This window comes from Pseudoliparis swirei, chromosome 24, assembly GCF_029220125.1.
Source record: "Pseudoliparis swirei isolate HS2019 ecotype Mariana Trench chromosome 24, NWPU_hadal_v1, whole genome shotgun sequence".
NCBI lineage: Eukaryota > Metazoa > Chordata > Actinopteri > Perciformes > Liparidae > Pseudoliparis > Pseudoliparis swirei.
In genome coordinates this window covers 2064889-2086625 of record NC_079411.1, presented here as the reverse complement: position 1 = coordinate 2086625, position 21737 = coordinate 2064889, and the positions used below count along the sequence as shown (strand labels likewise).

General features: G+C 42.1%; 2 protein-coding genes across 4 annotated transcripts; one reads left to right on the top strand and one right to left on the bottom strand.

Moving 5' to 3' along the window:
• Positions 1-883: 883 nt before the first annotated feature.
• On the top strand, positions 884-7709 carry ccsapa (centriole, cilia and spindle-associated protein a). 3 transcript variants are annotated; one of them, XM_056408428.1, is made up of 4 exons: positions 884-1071; positions 2242-2608; positions 5945-6237; positions 7541-7709. In XM_056408428.1, the coding sequence occupies exons 2-4, from the start codon at positions 2266-2268 to the stop codon at positions 7706-7708; spliced, it is 804 nt and encodes a 267-aa protein (XP_056264403.1). In that variant the 5' UTR covers positions 884-1071; positions 2242-2265; the 3' UTR covers position 7709. The 3 variants fall into 3 exon arrangements, with proteins under 3 accessions (XP_056264403.1, XP_056264402.1, XP_056264404.1); XM_056408427.1 differs by lacking the exon at positions 7541-7709 and adding an exon at positions 6386-7484; XM_056408429.1 differs by lacking the exons at positions 884-1071; positions 2242-2608; positions 7541-7709 and adding exons at positions 5204-5442; positions 6386-7484.
• Positions 7710-7814: 105 nt separating this feature from the next.
• On the bottom strand, positions 7815-19814 carry cdc6 (cell division cycle 6 homolog (S. cerevisiae)). The gene is made up of 12 exons (XM_056408403.1): positions 19715-19814; positions 18242-18437; positions 17533-17790; positions 17065-17264; positions 15748-15896; positions 15392-15498; positions 14489-14628; positions 14308-14408; positions 13858-13928; positions 13550-13725; positions 13207-13347; positions 7815-12510 (listed from the first exon to the last, which is right to left on the bottom strand). Exons 2-12 carry the CDS (start codon positions 18423-18425, stop codon positions 12418-12420), a joined length of 1620 nt encoding a protein of 539 aa, XP_056264378.1. The 5' UTR covers positions 18426-18437; positions 19715-19814; the 3' UTR covers positions 7815-12417.
• Positions 19815-21737: the final 1923 nt, after the last annotated feature.

Here is a 21737-nt window from a genome sequence, read left to right as displayed (position 1 = left end):
CTTATTTCATTCATTAGGTCCTCACAATTGTTAAATGTAAAAAAATATAATTAAGGAGGCATAAACCTCCTTAAAACACCAGATACAACATGTCCCATAATGCAACCTGTCATCACTGTGACGTCATCAGGGTTGTTTTTGTGACAGAAGGCGTTATAAATGTTGTATTAGCCCTTTATAAGACAAATAGGAAGAATAATATTAAACGGTTAAATGAGTTTCACCTGCACAGATGGATGCAAAGCACGCATGCGCAGTCCGGTCCCTGTGAAATTAATATTTCCTTGTTCATTTCTACAAAATGCTCCTCTCTGCTGCAACAGGCTCGCGGGAGTTAATCATAACGGTGCCAGAAATACAATGTATCTTTCAAAATAAAAGTTACGCTGGATGGGCAACAGCTTAAATGTTGCTAAATATCTCAGTTTGAGAGGCTTATAACATATTTTTGCATTTACTGTTCGTCCAAAAGTCTGTGGACACACAATAAATACAAGTTTAGATTGTTTTCAAGTTAGTTTGAAACAATATTCACATTTACTCAAGTACTATACTTATATACATTGTAAGGTACTTTATTTAAGTATTTCTGCTCCCTCCACTACATTTCATAGGGAAATATTTGTTGGAATATTTTTTTGTGCACCCATATCTGATAATTTGAAATATTATGTATATTTATAATATTCATACAAACAAACACATAATGATGATACATTATTAGAGATGTAGTTACGAGACGAGTTATTAGACAAGCAATGCAGCACAAGGACATACAGATAAATAGTGAAAGGTATACAATTAAAGATATATATATATATTAAAAGGGAATACAAACTATACCCGAACAATCCGCAGGATTACAAATCAAAAAGTACTCGCACCTAAACTGGTCGTCTTTGAGATTTTATTTTGAAAGTGTACGCCGGAAGCTCTCTACCGGAAGCTCGCTGGCTCGTAGCCACGTGACGCGCTCGGTGTACGGTGACAGCCGGAGAGGACCGGAGCGATGTGGGCTGTCTGACCGCGACGCGAGCCACAGCGGACCGGACCCTCTGGACGGAGGTGTGGGTGAGCAACACCTCGCCGGACGTTAATATTCAACCGTTATTGTTGTTATTATGTCATAATAAATGTTATTTAAGGAGCTCGACGAGCTGCAGGTGTTCACGCGATGGACATGTCATTTAAAAACCTCATTAATGTGCACAGATACACATCGAGACGTTGGTTTTAATCTGCAGAAGATGCCTGTTTTGTTTTCCCTCTGCGGTGAAATAATATATTTTTTTAAATACAACGTTTTAGGGTGTGACACCTTCAAAATAAGAGGATTTCAGCTACGTAGAGAGGAGAAGAAAATAAATACAGTATTAAATATTGTAATGTATTAAATAAATGGCGCTTGGATCATATGTCGGCCATAAAATGAATAAGAAATGCGGTTAATTTTCACTAGACGTGTTTTTAGATAATAAAGTGAAATGTAACGTGTGTGTAGGCGGTAGCACGTAAATCGGTGTGTTAGTGTGAGTTGTAGTAATATTGTAGTGAGACTATATCAGCTTCAGCCCTCCTCACTGATGCTCATCTGTTGTGACGGCAGGGGGGCGGGGCTTAAAGGTAGACCACGTCACGAGGGGCTGCAGGTGTCCAATCAGAAATCGACTAGTTCAATAATTGGTGTTTAGCAGCATTAAGTGTTTATTAAAAAAATATATTTTATCCTTTAAAAATCTTTTCTTGGAAAATCAACTATTTATTTAAGTTTATTATTATTAATGAACTAAAAACGGATCTTCTCAAATTTGAGAATGTGTTACTTTTCCTTTTTAATTATTTTAAATTCTTTTTTAAGAACTTTAAAGTTTGTACTGTTAGTTGGAAAGTTTGGATTTATTTGAGGTTTTTCATTATTATTGTAAAGCACATTTATAATTATTATTATTATTTTGGACAGATTGTTTTTTACACCCTTTACTATTTATTTTTCATTACTATAAAAAAGATATTATACTTTTTATAAAGATATGATTTCTTTTTTTACTACTTTGCCTTTTTTATAACTTTAATAAAGTATACTGACGACATACAATACTATTACTTCATTATAACTTGTTTAACATTATCATATGATGACTTTTCAATAACTATTTTTGACATAATAAACTAATTAGCAGATTGAGCCCCACAAGTTGTCCATCCATCAAGTTTTATTCTGGTTTATTCTGCTTCCCGCAGCGATAAGGCCCGACAACAATAACCATGGTGACCAGGAAGATCCGGTCTGAGTACATGAAGAAGTTCAGGGACCCCAAACTGGAGACGTTCTCCCAGAGCTACGAGGACTCCCTGAAGTACCGGCTGACCCGGCGGCTGCTGGAGCACTCGCACCAGCCCTGGTTCTGGGAGGGCTGGGAGGGCTCCGAGTCCAGCGGCCGGTCCACGCCGAGGCCGGCCGGGAACAGGATCGCCCCGCTGGCCCTCCCGCCGCCGCCGCCCGCGGAGGAGGGGGAGGAAAAACGGGAGGCGCCCGGCGCCGGGTCCAGACCGCCCGGCGAGGACGGACGGGCCGAGCTGCGAGGAGGCGACGCGGCCGTGGACGCAGGTGAGGAAGAGCGGCGCCGATAACTCGTCAATAACCGGATCGATTATTCACCGGGACGTCACCTGGGTCCAGATTATCACCTGCTGGGACCTTTGGGGGGTTTTGGGACCTTTTAGGACCTTGGGGGGGGGGGGGGGACCTATTGATAGATAGATAGATAGATATATACTTTATTAATCCCCAAGGGGAAATTTGTCGAGCCAGTAGCAGCAACACACAAGAATAAAAAAACAAAACACAAAATATAAGAAGGGTTAGGGTGATCTGGCAAGAGGTGAACTGTTGTAGAGCCTCATAGCCGTCGGCAGGAATGTTCTCCTGTATCTGTCCTTGTGGCAGCGGAGCGTGAGGAGACGTTTGGAGAAAGTACTCCTCTGTCCCTGTAGGAGGTGGTGGAGAGGGTGGTCCGGGTTGTCCAATATGGACACCAGTTTCTTCAACGTCCTCCTCTCCACCACCTGTTCCAGGTGCTCAAGATTCAAGATTCAAGATTCAAGATGTTTTATTTGTCACATACACACACAGGGTGTGCAGTGAAATGAAAGTGGCAATGCTCAGCAGGAATGTGCAAGGGCAACAAGTACACACTATTTACAAATAAAAAACAACAACAACACAATATTTACAGTAAGTGTGTGTGTGTGTGTGTGTGTGTGTGTGTGTGTGTGTGTGTGTGTGTGTGTGTGCCTAAGAGGGGCAGTTGTGTGGGTCTATGTGGGGGTCCTGGTGAGGTCGGAGTTCACAATCCTGATGGCCTGAGGAAAGAAACTCCGTCTCAGTCTCTCTGTTCTTGCAGCGTGACTACGGAGGCGCCTGCCTGACCGCAGCAGCTGAAACAGTCTGTTGTTGGGGTGGTGAGGATCCTTCATGATCCTGCCGGCTCTGGTTCTGCACCTCCTGGTGTACAAGTCCTGCAGGGTGGGAGTGTAGTTCCAATAGTGCGCTCAGCCGAACGCACTACTCTCTGCAGAGCCTTCCTGTCCTGAGCGGAGCAGTTGCCAAACCAGGCTGTGATGCTTCCTGTCAGGTCGCTCTACAGCTCCAGAGTAGAAGGACTGAAGGATCCTCTGGGAAACTTTAAATTTCCTCAGCTGCCTGAGGTGGTAGAGGCGCTGCCTTGCCTTTCTCACCAGAGTGTCTGTGTTTGTTGACCATGTCAGATCCTCGGTGATGTGGACTCCCAGGTATTTATACCCGCTCACCCTCTCCACAGTAGTCCCGTTAATCCCCAGTGGTGAGTCGTCCTCTGTTGTTGTACCCTCCTAAAGTCCACAATCAGCTCCTTAGTTTTGGTGACATTCATGATGAGGCTGTTGTCCCGGCACCAGAGTGACAGATCAGCAACTTCCTCCAGGTAGGCCTTCTCGCCGTTGTCGGAGATCAGGCCCACCACCACTGTGTCATCCGCAAACTTGATGATGGTATTGAGTTGAACCTGGCCACACAGTCATGTGTGTACAGGGAGTACAGTAGGGGCTGAGGACGCAACCCTGGGGGATCCTGTGTTCAGGGTGAGGGATTTGGAGGTGTGTCTGCCCACCCTGACCACCTGTGGCCTGGCGGTCAGGAAGTCCAGGATCCAAGCACACAGGGGGTGTTCAGTCCCAGCTCAATCAGCTTGCCGCCAGTCTGGAGGGACTATGGTGTTGAAAGCTGAACTATAATCAATGAACAGTAGTCTCACATAGCCCCCCCTCTGGCTGTCCAGATGAGAGAGTGTGGTGTGCAGTACCTGGGAGACAGCATCATCCGTGGATCTGTTTGGGCGATAAGCAAACTGCAGCGGGTCCATGGAGGAAGGGAGGAAGGCGCAGATGTAGTCCTTTATCAGCCTCTCAAAGCATTTCATGACCACCGAGGTGAGGGCCACCGATGATGGAGCCAGCCTTCCTAACCAGTTTGTTAAGACGGCTGGTGTCACCGGCTCCGATGCTGCTCCCCCAGCAGACAATGGCAAAGTGCAGCACACTGGCCACAACCGACTGGTAGAATAACTCCAGCATCTTGCTGCACACGTTGAAGGATCGAAGCTTTCTCAGGAAAAAGAGTCGACTCATCCCCTTCTTGTACACAGCGTTGGTGTTGGCCTTCCAGTTCAGTCGGCTGTCGATGGAGACGCCCAGGTACTGGTCCTCCTCCACCAGGTACTGGTCCTCCTCCACCAGGTACTGGTCCTCCTCCACCATGTCCACGTCCACTCCCAGGACACTCAGAGGTGTAGGAGCTGTCGCCTTCCTCCTGAAGTCCACCACCATCTCTCTGGTCTTGGCCACGTTCAGCCGCAGGTGGTTCTCATCGGCCCACTTTACAAAGTCACTCACCACTGCCCTGTACTCCTCCTCCCGTCCATCCCTAATACACCCGACCACTGCAGAATCATCAGAGTACTTCTGCAGATGGCATGACTCCGTGTTGTACTGGAAGTCACTGGTGTACAGGGTGAAGAGGAAGGAGACAGAACAGTTCCTGTGGGGCTCCAACATAACTGACCACCGTGCCAGACAGCACAAGCCTCATTCAGACAAACTGTGGTCTGCCTGTGAGGTAGTCAGTGATCCAGGAGATGGTGGACGCGTCCACACTGCCACCGCAGCTTCTCACTCAGCAGCAGTGGCTGGATGGTGTTAAATGCACTGGAGAAGTCAAAGAAAGTGACTCTCACAGAGACACCGGTTCCATCCAGGTGCGACTGAGCTCGTTGCAGCAGGTAGATGATGGCGTCGTCCACTCCCACATGAGCCTGGGAAGCAGATTGCAGAGGGTCCAGCGATGATTTCACCTGCGGCCGGAGGTGGGCCAAGACCAGCCTCTCCAGCACCTTCATCACATGGGAGGTGAGGGCGACCGGTCGGTAGTCGTTGAGGCCAGATGGTGCTGACTTCTTGGGGACAGGGACCAGGCACGACGTCTTCCACAGCACCGGGACCTCCCCCGGCCTCAGGCTGAGGTTGAAGAGGCGCTGCAGGACACCAGACAGCTGGGTGGCGCAGGTCTTTAGGACCCTGGGGCTGATGCCCTTTGGGGGGGTTTTGGAACTTTTGGGACCTTTTAGGGGGGTTTAGGATCGTTGGGTTTGGGGACCTTAAGGGACCCTTTGAGGGGATCCGGGACATTTTGGGACCTTTTTGGGGTTTTGGGCGGTTTTGTGGACCTCCTGGTTTTTTTGGGATCTTTAATGTTTTTTTGGGACCTTTTGGGGTCTGAGTTCAGGCATTCAGAAACTTTTCCATATTTGTGGACCAAAACATATTTGAAATATAATGGCTGCCACCAATGATTCTCTATCTGTCAATATATTGATAGTTTTATTGTGTGTGTGTGTGTGTGTGGCTGCAGTAACAGACCCCGGTGTGAGCCCCTCTGAGGACCCGGAGACGGACGCCGGTCCGGTCTTCTCCACGTCCTCCGACGGGGAGCCGGCGGTCCCGGCACCGAAGAGACGGCCGCGCCGCCGCGCCGCTCGGCCCGAGGCGGGGCGCCGGGTCGTGTCCCACGACGACGCGCCTGCCGGCGCCGTGGTGGCGGTCCGCAAGACGCCGAGAGCAAAGAGCCAACCGCCAATCAGCACCAAGGAGAACCGGAGGCCGGCCAGCAGAACCGGCGCCGAGGCCCGAAGAACACAGAACCCCGTGAGATCCTCAGGGAGACTTTATGTCATATTATCATATTATTACGTGTATATATAATATATATATATATACATATATATATATATGTATATAGTTTTATAAAAAGCGTTATAGTTTGGATGTGAAACTGAACACAGGATCCCCCCAGGGTTGCGTCCTCAGCCCCCTACTGTACTCCCTGTACACACATGACTGTGTGGCCAGGTTCAGCTCCAACACCATCATCAAGTTTGCGGATGACACAGTGGTGGTGGGCCTGATCTCCGACAACGACGAGAAGGCCTACCTGGAGGAAGTTGCTGATCTGTCACTCTGGTGCCAGGACAACAGCCTCCTCATGAATGTCAGCAAAACTAAGGAGCTGATTGTGGACTTTAGGAGGGTACAACAACAGAGGACGTACTCACCACTGGGGATTAACGGGACTACTGTGGAGAGGGTGAGCGGGTATAAATACCTGGGAGTCCACATCACCGAGGATCTGACATGGTCAACAACACAGACACTCTGGTGAGAAAGGCAAGGCAGCGCCTCTACCACCTCAGGCAGCTGAGGAAATTTAAAGTTTCCCAGAGGATCCTTCAGTCCTTCTACTCTGGAGCTGTAGAGTGCGTCCTGACAGGAAGCATCACAGCCTGGTTTGGCAACTGCTCCGCTCAGGACAGGAAGGCTCTGCAGAGAGTAGTGCGTTCGGCTGAGCGCACTATTGAACTACACTCCCCACCCTGCAGGACTTGTACACCAGGAGGTGCAGAACCAGAGCCGGCAGGATCATGAAGGATCCTCACCACCCCAACAACAGACTGTTTCAGCTGCTGCGGTCAGGCAGGCGCCTCCGTAGTCACGCTGCAAGAACAGAGAGACTGAGACGGAGTTTCTTTCCTCAGGCCATCAGGATTGTGAACTCCGACCTCACCAGGACCCCCACATAGACCCACACAACTGCCCCTCTTAGGCACACACACACACACACACACACTTAGTGTAAATATTGTACTGTAAATATTGTGTTGTTTTTTATTGTAAATAGTGTGTACTTGTTGCCCTTGCACATTCCTGCTGAGCATTGCCACTTTCATTTCACTGCACACCCTGTGTGTGTATGTGACAAATAAAACATCTTGAATCTTGAATCTTGAATCTTGAAAGTGAAGTCAGGAAACCAGAAACTCTTCAGACATCAATAATAAAACACTGGTGTGCTTTTCTTCTCTCTCTCGCTCTCCCTCCCTCTCCCCCTCCCTCTCTCTCCCCTCTACACATCCCTCTCCTCCCTCCCCCTCCCTCTCCCCCCCCCTCTCAGACCACCCTGCCTCCCCCCGTGGTCCAGACTCCCCGTGACTCCCCCAAACGGGGCTCCGTGGTGGAGCGTCGCCGCGCTCGCTCGGCCGACCTGCAGCAGACGAGCCGGCTGGCTGACGACCGCTGGGTGACGGAGTACATGCGCTGCTTCTCCGCCCAGCTGCGGTAGAGCCGGGGGGGCCATCAGGGGCCTCTAGGGGGAACCGCTGGGTCGGGTCCCATCGGGGGCCTCTAGGGGGAACCGCTGGGGTCCTTCAGGGGGAACCACTGTGGCCCTCATCTAGGGGGAACCGCTGGGGTCCTTGTCTAGGGGGAACCGCTGGGATCCTTCAGGGGGAACCACTGTGGCCCTCATCTAGGGGGAACCGCTGGGTCGAGTCCCAAACTATTTGTAATTTCTTTTTCAAATGTGTTTTATTTTTATTTTTAATGGTCGACAGCAGCGACACAAACTGAACAGCTGTGACAGACTGGAGTATATATATATATAATATATATAATATTATATATATAATATATATATTATATGTATAATATATATAAGAATATATATTATATATATTATAAATATAATATATATATATATATACTTATATATATATTATTTATATTTATATTTATTCCCTGGTGTTTAAGAGAACAAACTATTTCTCATCAGATAAATATTTGAATGTTCTCCGTTTACATGTGTGTGTATTTTGGCAGCTCGGTGGGTTTTAAAACGGACCAAAACTAAAATGTATTTTTGATATTTCATATTTTGGATCTCAAGTTTAAAACGACATAGAAAAAACCCGAGATTTATCAAATTAAATTAGTATTTAAAAAGTATTTTCTGAGTAGAAACTATATTTAAGAAACGACCTCGGATTTAATACAGTTTTTTTTTAAAGAGGAAAACTCTTAATTCTCTTAATAAATAACATAAGACCAATGAATTCAACATTATGCAAAATTAAACTCTTCATTTAAAGTTTATTTGGCTTCAGTATAAGTATTAGATAACAACTTTGCGGGAACTATATTGTTCATTTATGTCGTTTGAAACCGTTTAATACGAGTTAATTTACTAGAAGTCTAGCTTCAAGTTTCCAGTTTACTGCCACAGAAATATTATTAAAATTAGAAATAATAATACTTTTATTAATCGATCAATAATTTTAAGTTTATTCATGAAGCAGCTTTCGGACAAATCAAATGCAATTTTTTTTGACGACAGGAGGAAAACGAGAGGAACGAAAGATGAAAAGAACAAAAGAAAGAAAAATGATCACAAGTTAATAAAATAAAACACAGAATTAAACCGTTAAATTAGAACAAAATAAACTTGAAACAAAACGTTTAATATTCAGAGCTTATAATGTGATGTATTTATAAATAAGTGTTGTTATTGTCGAGATCTTTTTATTTAACGGTTAAAAAAAAAGATCTTTACGTAAGATTGTATATAATTTAAATGGAAATGAATGTTCTTGAATCTCGAGGTTTCACCGCTATGCCATTGTTTTTTTATTTAGTAAATAAATAACCAATTGTTCTTTACAAGAAAAGAAGAAAAAAAACGAATTTGTTGTAAAAGATTATCGAGGAATAAAATAATGTAAAAAGGGAAGAAAAAAAAAATCAACCTTTAAATCCGATATATTATATAATCAAAATCAATGTTAACACATTTAAACTCCTCGTCGTTTTTATTTCAATCCGATCGAACCGACTGTTTCACGGTATTTAGCCGTTTTTACGACTGTTTCTGCGAAAACCGACGATTGTAAAACGCACGACGTCGCCGCCGCGTCACGTGACCTCGACTGAGGGCTCAACGTGTTTATTACTGGATGCGTATTTAAATTCACGGAGAATGTTTATTGACGTCAACCCACGTCATTCTGAATGTGAACCGTTATATTTGTTTATTTTTTCGTATTATTTTCACTCTTCTACTTTAAGTGTTACAAAGTCGCTTTATTTTAATCGATCTATTTATGTTTTTAATGAATGTTAAATCTCTTTTAAAGATTACTTTCACGTGATTCACTCACATTTTCTAACATTAAATTAATATTATTGGATATTATTGAAGGAAAAACTTTCAGAAGATTTTTTTTATTATAAATAATTGCTAGAAATGGGGCTGAAAAAATTATTTAATGTTTTTTATCTGTAAGAATTCTGGACACAAAGTTAAAAGTTGTTTTAAACTCTTTATTTTTATTTTCTTTACTTTTGTCAGTTGCTCTGATGTCTTCAGACTCTTGGAGCCTCGATTTCATTTCAACAAAAAGGAAATTGAAACTATTATTTAATTTATTTACAAGACTTCTTAACATCCAGTTATATTTTATCTTTAAGTTCATTAAAACCTTCTTATTTACATATTGTTTCCCTCCATTGAGTCAAACTATATTTACAGCTTTATTCTATATAGTATTTTTTAAACTATAATTTATAATTAGTGACTAATTAAAAGTTATTTGTGAGTTTGCAAAGACTTTGTGATGATGGATTTAGGAACGTTTGAGAATTTATATATTTTAACATTTAGAAGCAACTTTTAAACCTCAATATGTATTATATAGTATATATAATAAATATATATATTGTTTTTCTTTGTTTTGGTCTTTGATGGTTTTTGGGAGTCAAAACGTTTCAGAGAATCACAGTAAAATATTAACTGTTAATTGGAAAACCTCATGTTTAAAGTTTAAATATATATGTATATATTAGGCAGTAAAGTTTAATATATATATGACATGAGGAGTTTGTGAAATGCACTGTTGGAGAAAGTGACTTTTATGTGCTGCATCTCGACTAAAGCTTTTAGTTTGTGTTGTTTATTTATATATTATATTATTATAAGTTTGAGTATTGAATCTTATTTTATCAACACGTTTACATTTTGGGTCACTGTATTTATTTTTTGAAAACATGCACAACTATATACAGGACTGTCTCAGAAAATTAGAATATTGTGATAAAGTTCTTTATTTTCTGTAATGCAATTAAAAAAACAAAAATGTCATGCATTCTGGATTCATTACAAATCAACTGAAATATTGCAAGCCTTTTATTCTTTTCATATTGCTGATTATGGCTTACAGCTTAAGAAAACTCTAAAATCCTATCTCATAAAATTAGAATATTTCCTCAGACCAAGTAAAAAAAAAGATTTATAACAGCAAAACAAAATCAAACATTTGAAAATGTCCATTAATGCACTCAGTACTTGGTTGGGAATCCTTTTGCACGGATTACTGCATCAATGCGGCGTGGCATTGAGGCAATCAGCCTGTGGCATTGCTGAGGGTTTATGGATGCCCAGGATGCTTCAATAGCGGCCTTTAGCTCATTTGCATTGTTGGGTCTGGTGTCTTTCAGCTTCTTCTTCATAATACCCCACAAATTCTCTATGGGGTTCAGGTCAGGGAATTGGCAGGCCAATCGAGGACAGTAATGCCATGGTCAGTACACCAGTTACTGGTGGTTTTGGCACTGTGGGCAGGTGCCAGATCATGCTGGAAAATGAAATCCTCATCTCCATAGAGCTTTTCAGCAGACGGAAGCATGTAGTGCTCTAAAATCTCTTGGTACACAGCTGCATTTACTCTGGACTTGATGAAACACAGTGGACCAACACCAGCAGCTGACATGGCTCCCAAACCATCACTGACTGAAGAAGAAGCTGAAAGACACCAGACCCAACAATGCAAATGAGCTAAAGGCCGCTATTGAAGCATCCTGGGCATCCATAAACCCTCAGCAATGCCACAGGCTGATTGCCTCCATGCCACGCCGCATTGATGCAGTAATCCGTGCAAAAGGATTCCCAACCAAGTACTGAGTGCATTAACGGACATTTTCAAATGTTTGATTTTGTTTTGCTGTTATAAATCTTTTTTTTAACTTGGTCTGAGGAAATATTCTAATTTTATGAGATAGGATTTTAGAGTTTTCTTAGCCATAATCAGCAATATTAAAAGAATAAAAGGCTTGCAATATTTCAGTTGATTTGTAATGAATCCAGAATGCATGACATGTTTTTTTAATCGCATTACAGAAAATAAAGAACTTTATCACAATATTCTAATTTTCTGAGACAGTCCTGTATATATATATTCATCCTCTTTGCTGTGAGTAAATTATATTTGAATAAAATCTTATTTGAATAGTCCATATTTATGTCTGATATTATTTGAAGATGGAATAAGTCAGTGGTACTTTACAGGGAAAGTATTCAGATCTTATACGTGGTAAAAGTATCAACGATAGTGTAAAAACAGTCTGAGGAAAAGTATTCATTTTAAGAATGTTTATAACAGGATTTTAATTATTGATGCATTAATAATTAATGAATTAACCTTAAATCTTCAGGATGGTCACATTAATTTGAGATTCGTGCTCTAAATGGTTGTTTTGTGTTAGTCAACAAATATTTAGTAATTTGTTTACATTTTGATCATATATTTATTTTTTATGAGTTTTAAGTAGTTTGATTATTTGTGGAGAATCTAAGTACTTAGTTCACTTTATCTTTTTTAACATTTTCATATTATGATTTAAATGAGTCTCTGGGAACGAGAGCGAATAAAACAAGATCAGATTTCAAACATTTGTACATTTGTTTATTTACAGCATAAAAATGGAAACTCTTCAAATTTAAAACGAACAAAAAGCTGTAATTTCATAACCGGTTAAAAAAAGTTGATCGACAACTCCAAAAAAAAAACCCAAAAAACAGAGCGTCAACGTCAGTGTGAGGAAAACCAAAGAAAAATAAGATTATGTTTTAAAAACGTAAAAAAATATCTACAAATTCTCAGCAAAAACGAGAACAAAAATATGAATATATTAATAAAATGTATGTGCGTTGCAGCCGCGACGTCACGAGGGCAGGCCGGCGGCGAGGATGCTGCCCAGCAGCGCGCGGTCCTTCAGGGCGTTCTCAATGTCTTTCTCCTCGATCTTCAGGAACACCTGCAGGGCAGAAACGACCAGTTGATGACCTCAGCGTTATGAATCAGAAAATAAAAAAAGACCAAAACAATGTCGCTGGAAATGATTAAATTAAAATTAACTGACTGGAGAGAGAAAAGTCCCATTTTCAAGCAAAAATGCCACCAGAAAAAAGCTAATTAGTGAGAATTTTCTTGACTATATTAGCAATTAAATCCGTTAATTTAGACCGTAGTCAGGACAAAACATTTTTTATTTATATAAATATAATTTAAATAAAAAAATAAAGAATATGAAATATAAAAATTAAATACAAAACAATTATTTCTCAAATACAATACATTTCTGAGCTATAAAGCACATTTAATCCGTTAATTTAGAATTTTTTTAAACAACACTGGGATTTGGTAAACAAAGATGGCATTTTAAGTTTTTTTTTTATTCTGAGAGGGAATATATGGTTGTTATGATCAGGATTTAAAGGGCCAGTACTTCAGATTTCATCCCTGAGTGATGGAGAATGTATATTTGAGTCTATTCTTCAATATTGTGTGTATAGATACTTTGTTTTGTTTTATACAATTGAGAAAAAACTGCAATACAGCATTTTTTCCCCCTGGGAATGTCAGTTCATGGCACTTCAAATTTAAAGACGAGCTCGAGGGATAAGGCCAACGCGTCATTAAAGTATTATTTAATAATAATAATAATAGTTACCTTGGCCAGACGAGCCTCCTTGGCCTTCTTCAGGGAGAAGATTCCTCGGCTCTCCAGGAGGCCGCAGAGGGACAGACACTCGCCCTGCCCCACGGCGGACACCTGGCGCTGGGCGCACAGCCGGCTGTACACCTCGTGGAGCTGAAACACAAAGCCGCTGCATTAAACCGGCTCCCACAGCGACCCCTGGTGGACAGTTGACATACTGCAGCCGAGGAAAAAGGAACGTTACACATGCTGACCAATGGGTGTCCAGGACTCTAACGCAAATTTGTGACGTAATAATTTATTCATTTAATAATGTACATATTTCGTTCTAAAATCTCTGTGAGCGTGACCTCACCTTCCCGACGGCGACCTCTCGGCTCTTCCCGCTGCGCGTGAGCAGCAGCAGGCAGCAGACCAGCAGCTTCTGCTGCAGAGGGAAACTCTCTCCGTCGCCGCCGCCCGGGGACGCCATCCGGTCGCCGTAGATCTCAGACAGCACGCGCGCAACCTGAGGAAGGCTGACCCGCGACTCTGCACAGGAAGTCGAGTTAGAGACAACGGGAGGGACAGGAAGTAGAGTTAGAGATTAGGGGAGGGACAGGAAGTCGAGTTGGAGGTCAAGGGAGGGACAGGAAGTTTAGTTCGGTGACATCATTTATTCACCTTTCGGTTCGCCGGTCGGATCCGACACTTTCTTCTTCCTCTCGTCGGACTCCACGACCTCGACGGCTCTCCTGGAAATAAAATCAATCGAACTGAATACGTCACTTCTATGAACTCCTCCATCGGGCACCTCTTTCTTTCTGCAGTGTCACTGTTGTTTATATATTATACACACGTGTTGCTATTCTGACGTCTTTAATGTAGGCTTTAATGGGCTGTATCCTATTTGTAAATTACCTAAAGCACATACACGCACGACGCCGATAGAGCCGACATTCTGATTCTGAATGATAACTCTTAGATGAACTCAAGAGAAAAAATAAATAAATGTTTCCTTATTTTCCTGAAGATGCGCCACATGAATGAGGATGAAATCAAAACGAAACAACGAACTAAAACAAACGAGTTAAAAAGCAGCAGAAATCAACTGGGAGGTTGACCTCGTCGTACCTGCAGATGTCCAGAGCTTTCCTGGCGTCTCCCGACACCGCCGACACTTTACGGGCACAAAACTGAACCGCCGACGCGTCCAGGACCCCGTCGGCCGACGCCTGAGAGACGACAACAACAACAACAGGTTAATACAAACGTTTACAAGTCAACACACAGGTGGTGTTGGAGCTCAGCCCACCTGGGAGAGCCGGTCCTGGACGATGGCCGTGAGCTCCTGCCGGCTGTAGGGAGGGAAGTGTAACAGCAGGGGGCGACAGTGAGGCCGAGCCTGCAGCCGCGGCAGGATGCGGTCAGTCAGATCCAGAGCGTTGGCGATGCCTGAAAACAAACAACTTCACTCAGGTGCTTCTAAAAAGACGGATTTTCACGAAAAACACTGAACGTCTCTTTACACCGCGAACAAAGATTATAATAAAAACAACTTGCGTATAAAATATAATTTAAGAGTCTCGTGTGTATTTTTAAAGATTGATATTGGGAATTAATATTAAGAAAAGAATAATATGTGTAAAACAATATGACAGATACAAACTACAATGTGTCTGATATAACCAATTTAAAATAATTTATACTTTATTTATAAACTAATAAATGAGATTGTTGTTATATTGCCCCCCTTTTCTTTGTCTTTTAAATTGAGTCTGATGTTTGAGAGAAGAACAAATATATATGGTGATTTCACATCTTTTAACCCTTGTGTTGCCTGAGGGTCATTTTGACCCGAATCAATATTACACCCTCCCCCCGCCTTAGGATTAATTTGACCCCATTCAATGTTTAATGTCGGTGTTCTTTCGGTAGTCAACAAACAAACATAAAGTGCCTCACACTTAAACTTGGAAAACAATATTAATTCTAATAATTTTCTGGAGGTTTTAATTGCTGGCGTCAAATTGAACCCAAAGGGTAAAATATGTTAGTAAATATAAAGGTAACAGGAGGGTGAAACATTGAATCGGGTCAAAATGACCCAAAGGCGGGGGGAGGGTGTAATATTGATTCGGGTCAAAATGACCCTAAGGCAACACAAGGGTTAAAGTGTTTTAAATAGTTTGTTGTTGTTGTTGTGTGAAGCTCTTACCGACGAGACAGAGGCGAGACTTCTGCAGGTGCGGCCACTCGAAGATGGTGTACAGGACGTCCTGAGCTTTACTGTCCAGCTGGTCCATCTCGTCCAGAACCAGAAGCCTGAGGACCAATTTATCATTAATAATTTATCATGTAATTAAATTAACTGATTATCACGTGCGTTGTTATATTTCAGCAACGTTGTTGATAAATTAAATGTATTTATTGTAAATTCAGTCGTGTGAAAACGCTCCAGCTGGGAGGCTCCGTTAAATAAATAAATAGTAAATAGAAGAAAAACAGTAAATATAATAATAAATAAACAGTAACTATAACAAGAAATAAACAGTCAATATAACCATAACTCACACAGCGGGCCCCGGGGCCGTGAGGAAGCTCTGCAGCCCGTTCTGGCCGCCGGGCGCCTTCAGCTTGTCGGCCAGCAGCGGGAATACGGCGTGAGAACTACGGAGACTCATACAGTTCACCAGAACCGTGCGGACGGGCGCCAGCTGGGCCTGACGGGACCAGAACAACCAGTTATATAGAGACAGTTATATATAGAAGTCTCTACAGAGTGTTCTAATGGTACATTGTGTTATCGCCTAAGAAGACTAGCGGAGGGGTAGAAAACAGTTGAAAACCCTTTTTATGTGAGCGCAGCTGAAAACAGTTATGCTGGAGAGAGAAGCTATAAAACTGGGCTTCCTTTGAGCCACAAGAACTACATTAATTAATCAATTAAAAATCATTATTTTTAACCTCGTCCATGTCTTGACTAGATTTTATATTCATATTGTAATTAATTTGATGAATAAAATTGTGAGTTTTCATGGAAAACACAAAATTGTCTGGGTGACCACAAACTTTTGAACGGTAGTGTAAATAATATAATTTTATATATAGATATAATTTTATAATTTTGAGTGTTTCCATTTTATTGCTACTTTATACGCCACTACACTTATTTGATATACAGGACTGTCTCAGAAAATTAGAATATTGTGATGAAGTTCTTTATTTTCTGTAATGCAATTAAAAAAACAAAAATGTCATGCATTCTGGATTCATTACAAATCAACTGAAATATTGCAAGCCTTTTATTCTTTTAATATTGCTGATTATGGCTTACAGCTTAAGAAAACTCAAATATCCTATCTCTAAATATTAGAATATCATGAAAAAGTATACTAGTAGGGTATTAAACAAATCACTTGAATTGTCTAATTAACTCGAAACACCTGCAAGGGTTTCCTGAGCCTTGACAAACACTCAGCTGTTATAAATCTTTTTTTTTACTTGGTCTGAGGAAATATTAAAATTTTATGAGATAGGATTTTAGAGTTTTCTTAAGCTGTAAGCCATAATCAGCAATATTAAAAGAATAAAAGGCTTGCAATATTTCAGTTGATTTGTAATGAATCCAGAATGCATGACATTTGTTTTTTTAATTGCATTACAGAAAATAAAGCACTTCATCACAATATTCTAATTTTCTGAGACAGTCCTGTATATATATATACAAATAGATTCATATTTGATTTAAATAGTTATTGCTTCAGTATCTGTAGTTACACAAAGTTTCCAGCAGGTGTCACTGCAGCCGTCAACATCTACTTTCAGGTCACTGAACTACTTGCATCTCTTCCTCCAGTAAAATACAACAACAAGTACTCCAACAAGTACCTCCATGTCCTGCAGCACGCGGTTGAGGCACGCCGTCTTGCCGGTTCCCGGCGCTCCGGAGATGTAGAGGCTGCCGGGGAGGCGCCGCAGGGCCGTCTCCTCCAGGAAGGAGCGGATGGTGTCCCGCTCGGCGTCCCGGGCGAGGAGGCGCTCGGGCACGGCGGTGTGCAGCGCCCGCTTCACGCTCAGGAACCTCGACCCTGGAGGAGAGCGGGGGGTTCAGGGTCAATGAATGTTGTGAAGTATGGGAACAAATATTATGATATAATTTTTAAAAAAATGTTTTAAATGGACACACTTTTAAATATGCATTTGAGCTAAAGATGAATTCTTTTTTTTACGAATAAAAGGCAAAACTTTTGTTTCAAACTCCTAAAATTGGAATATTTACTGGATTTCTTAAATTTTACGATTAATAAAGAAAACAAATAAATAACAGTGAACTCTGATCTCACACACGTCTCTTACTTTGTCCAAAGAGCCGAGCGACCGGCGGCGTCCTCTCCGGGCTCCCAGACAGCGTTTCCTGGCGCCTCAGTGACAACCCGGCGGCGGCGGGAGAGAGCGGTTGCCGCGGCGACGAGGACGGGATCAGCCGCCGGCGGACCGAGACCGGCGAGTTCTCGTCGACGCGCGGCTTCCGGGGCGACGCCGCCGGACTCGGCTTGCTTTGCTTCGCCGGCGAACCCAGCGGGGCGTCGCCACGGTTACAGCCGTTTTCATCACCTGGAAGATTATAAAAAATACAAATAAATAAATACTGAAGTTTTAAGCGAGAATCAATAATAAAAGCTTGATCAAAAAATAAATTAAAAAATGCAGATGAGCAACAAAACCGTCGTAAATTTAATACATAAAATATAAATATGCATTATCATACAAATCAACATCAAGTATTTTCTCCTTAGCGACACCTTTATAATAATTTAATCGTGTTCTTTTACTGCTTCTCAACTTTAGAATTCAAACGTCGAGCATTTTGGGAAACAAAGAGCGGGAAAAACGAAATATTACTGCAGGTAACAAAAGTTAAACGCTGCACTCTGACTTTGGGTTATTCTGTGTAAACCGTGGTACCCGTCCCCTCGCAGGCCGCCATGTTTAATATTTCCATCAATCGATGGCGTTTACGTACACACGGCGCCCCCCCCCCACGTGGCCACTGGGGGCCGCTCACCTGTGCGTTTCCGGGGGCTGAGTGGAAGCCGCGGCGGCGTCGTCTGGGCGGCCGGTAGTTTGGCTGGCGACGGCGCCGGAGACGCTCCCGTCTGCGTCTTGGGCCGCGAGGAGACTCGGCACGATTTGCGGCGCGGGAAGTCGAGTGTGGGCTGAGCCCGGCCGCTGGAGCGCGTGCTGGGCATGGTGCGAGCGACCTGAAACACAACGGGTGCACACGTAAAGACGATATACCGACACACACACGCCGACCAATGGGGGTCCGGGACTTTGAACCAAATTTCTTTGTGAAATCTCGGTGTAAACATGGAAAAGTGAGAAAATGTCGAATTAAAACTAACAATGAGAATTCCAGAGCACACAGTGTACAACGCAGAATATTAACACATAAGAAATGTCCAAGACTTTTGGGATTATATTACCAGGCCTGGAAATAACCATTTTTAAATCTGTTAAAACTGTTCCAGGTGTTCCCCGACCTCATGAACTCTGCCAACACCTGAGACACGACCGGTACTTTATCCGTCAGGTACTCAAATACTGAGTGTTTCTGCACTTTGTTTTCATGACTATTTAATTTAAGTATTTACTTCATGCTCCTACTCTTCTTCCCTCTAACTTAGCACACAATGAGTCGTGTGATTTAATGAGTTAATCCCTTTAGTGCTGAATGGAGCTCATTGTGAGAAACTTCTGAGTAGTTCACTTTAATCTGCTGACTGTTCAATACACTTTAATTACTACTGTGTGTATATATTTTTATTCCTCTGTATATGTAATATTACATTGGTATTTGACCACTGCTCTGTGCACCAGCTGGTGTGATCCTGTTTCCCCACTGAGAGACGAAAAAAGGAATATCTTATCTTTATTATATATTAATACATCATAATGTATATCACAATGCTCTGAAAAGTAACTAAAGGGGATTAAATTGAGTAAAAACATAAATACTCCAGTAAAGAACACGCACTCTACGTTCTGTCCCCCAAATGTTTGTACGTGAAAGATTTTAAAGTTTCAGTCACTTTAATGTCGTTCCTTCACGCCAACCGTCAGATTACGCTTACATATAGTATAATACGGGACTCAATGCTATAAATGTAACGTGCGTGACGTCACTAACCACTAAAGTAAAGTTGTTTTTACTCTGAATGGCCGCAGAGCAAACAATGCATCGTGTTTGTTAAATGGCGCCAAGATAGCAGAGAACCAAACGGTGACGTTTACATACAATATACAGACTTTAACACAATATTATGACTATAGTTTCATCGGAAACACATCCTACATTTTATGGGAATGTTTCTGGAAGGAAAGACAGAACGTGAAATGAAGACATTGTTGTATTTTAGGCGCTGAACTCGCAAACCGACTCTCGAGTCGTTGTAGAAGAAGAACTCTCTTCCGGTTACGACGCGCACACATATTAAACGTTTCACAGCGTGAATTAAAGTGTTCGTGACAGACTTACCTTTTTAAAAGCAAGTCGTGAGTCTTCTGGGTGGACAGTCGCGTTCTCTCTGGTCTTGAATCGCTCCCCGCGTCTCTATCGTCTCTTCCGCTCTCTGAACTCAAACCAGCGCCAACTCTCGTCGTGAGATCAGCTGCGCTCTGATTGGTCGGAAGGTGATCACGGGGACGGCTCCTCTGCCGCTGATTGGGTGGACGGCATTGGACGGAGAGGGGAGAGGAAATTACGTCACGGGTTGCCGGGGCAGGATGTGTGGCGGGAGTTTCAACAGAACACTTTCGACTGTTTTGGCGGAATATATTTTCCCGCGAACTTCAGCTGTTTTGTTACTTCCGCCTGTGACTCGGAAGCTTTTATGAACCAGAGTGCATTTAAAACATCACTGTTATCAGGCAGTTGACTTGATGGGGCAGAGATTTAGAAATAAGAGAAACGATTCAAAGCTGGAATAAGTCACCGTTTAAAACAATATGCCATATAGTTAGTGTTAAGTTGTAATAGTTTATTTTGATAATATCTGCAGAGGTCTTATGTTTTAAATTAATACATATAGAAAGATATTAGAATAGAAAATATTAAGGAGAATATTGATATTGTTATTAATGTATTATGAAGCATAGGGGTAATGTTTACTCTATGCAAATGTAAATGGCAAGAATTAATGTATGTTGCATGAGGGTGACTGTATGTTAGTATTATAGATTGACGAGGCCGGTTGAATTCCGTGAAGTGACACAATAACAAGAGACTTTTATTGTGAAGGTGACTTTAATGCGGACAATAACAAGACGGGACTCTTATTGTGAAAATACTTTAGCGACGGAACCGGAAGTGACGTTTTGACCGGAAACAGGACGAGTATGAGACTCCGTTGCTGTGTCTACTACCGCACACTTGAGCACTTGGAGCTGACTTTCAGTGTTCGAAGTGCGCCACTGAAAAAACCAGCAGAATTCAGTGCACTGAAAGTACCCGGATGGCGCTCTGCAAACGGGCAAAAAATGTAGTGTAAAACGATGGACACTACTCGCCCTAAGCGGCCGCCATCTTGGCGACGTAGCGGAAGAGGAGGAGCCCTTTCGCCAGCTTTTCATTTTATTTCTAAAACAATGGCGGACAGCACAAGCGGTAGACCACGAAGCTACAAACCGTAAATGTAAGTATCAGCGGTAATTACACATTGTACTGGTATTACAATGTACTACTAACATGCCATTCTCAGATTAGTGAGCATACCTAGGTAGCATTAGATGCCATTGGATCTGCATGGCAGTTATGATAAACTATCTGGGTAATCCACCACCCGGTCCTCTTGCCAGTCCGACGAAGGTGCACTTTTATCGGACACTTTTCGCTTGACGAGCCGGGGCAGGTGGCGGGTTCCAGGCGCTTGCTCCAGCGGCAAGTCCGACGACAGATAGCTATGTCAGTCATCGGACAGTGTTAAACAACGGCTGTTCTGTTAACCAATCGAAATAGCAATTTTAATAATGGATTTTTATTTTACATTTATTTAACCAGGAAATGCCTCATTGAGATTAAAAATCTCCTTTACAAGAGTGTCCTGATTAACAATGGATATGCTCAGTTTAATAACGGGTTAACATGACACCGCGAACGTTTGCCCACACGCCGCCCGATAATTAATACCGTTACGATAGCTATCTAAGCTTGTCCTTCTAGAAATAATTGTAGCTTTCAATCATCGTTGTGTGTTGTTTTTTTAATGTTGTGTATGTATAAGATAAGATAAGATAAGATATTCCTTTATTAGTCCCTCAGTGGGGAAATTACAGGATCACAGTAGTATAGCTCACTGATAAACGAATAATAAAATAGAAACAAGTAATATAATAAGCATTAAAAAAGAAAACATCAGTAGAATATAATAAGCATTAAAAACAGTAGAATATATGTACAGACTGAATAAAAGTATATATATATATATAAACAAAGTATATAAACAAAAGTACTTCAGCATATTGCACATGTTGTTGCACCAGGTAGTGGTAGAGTGATAAAG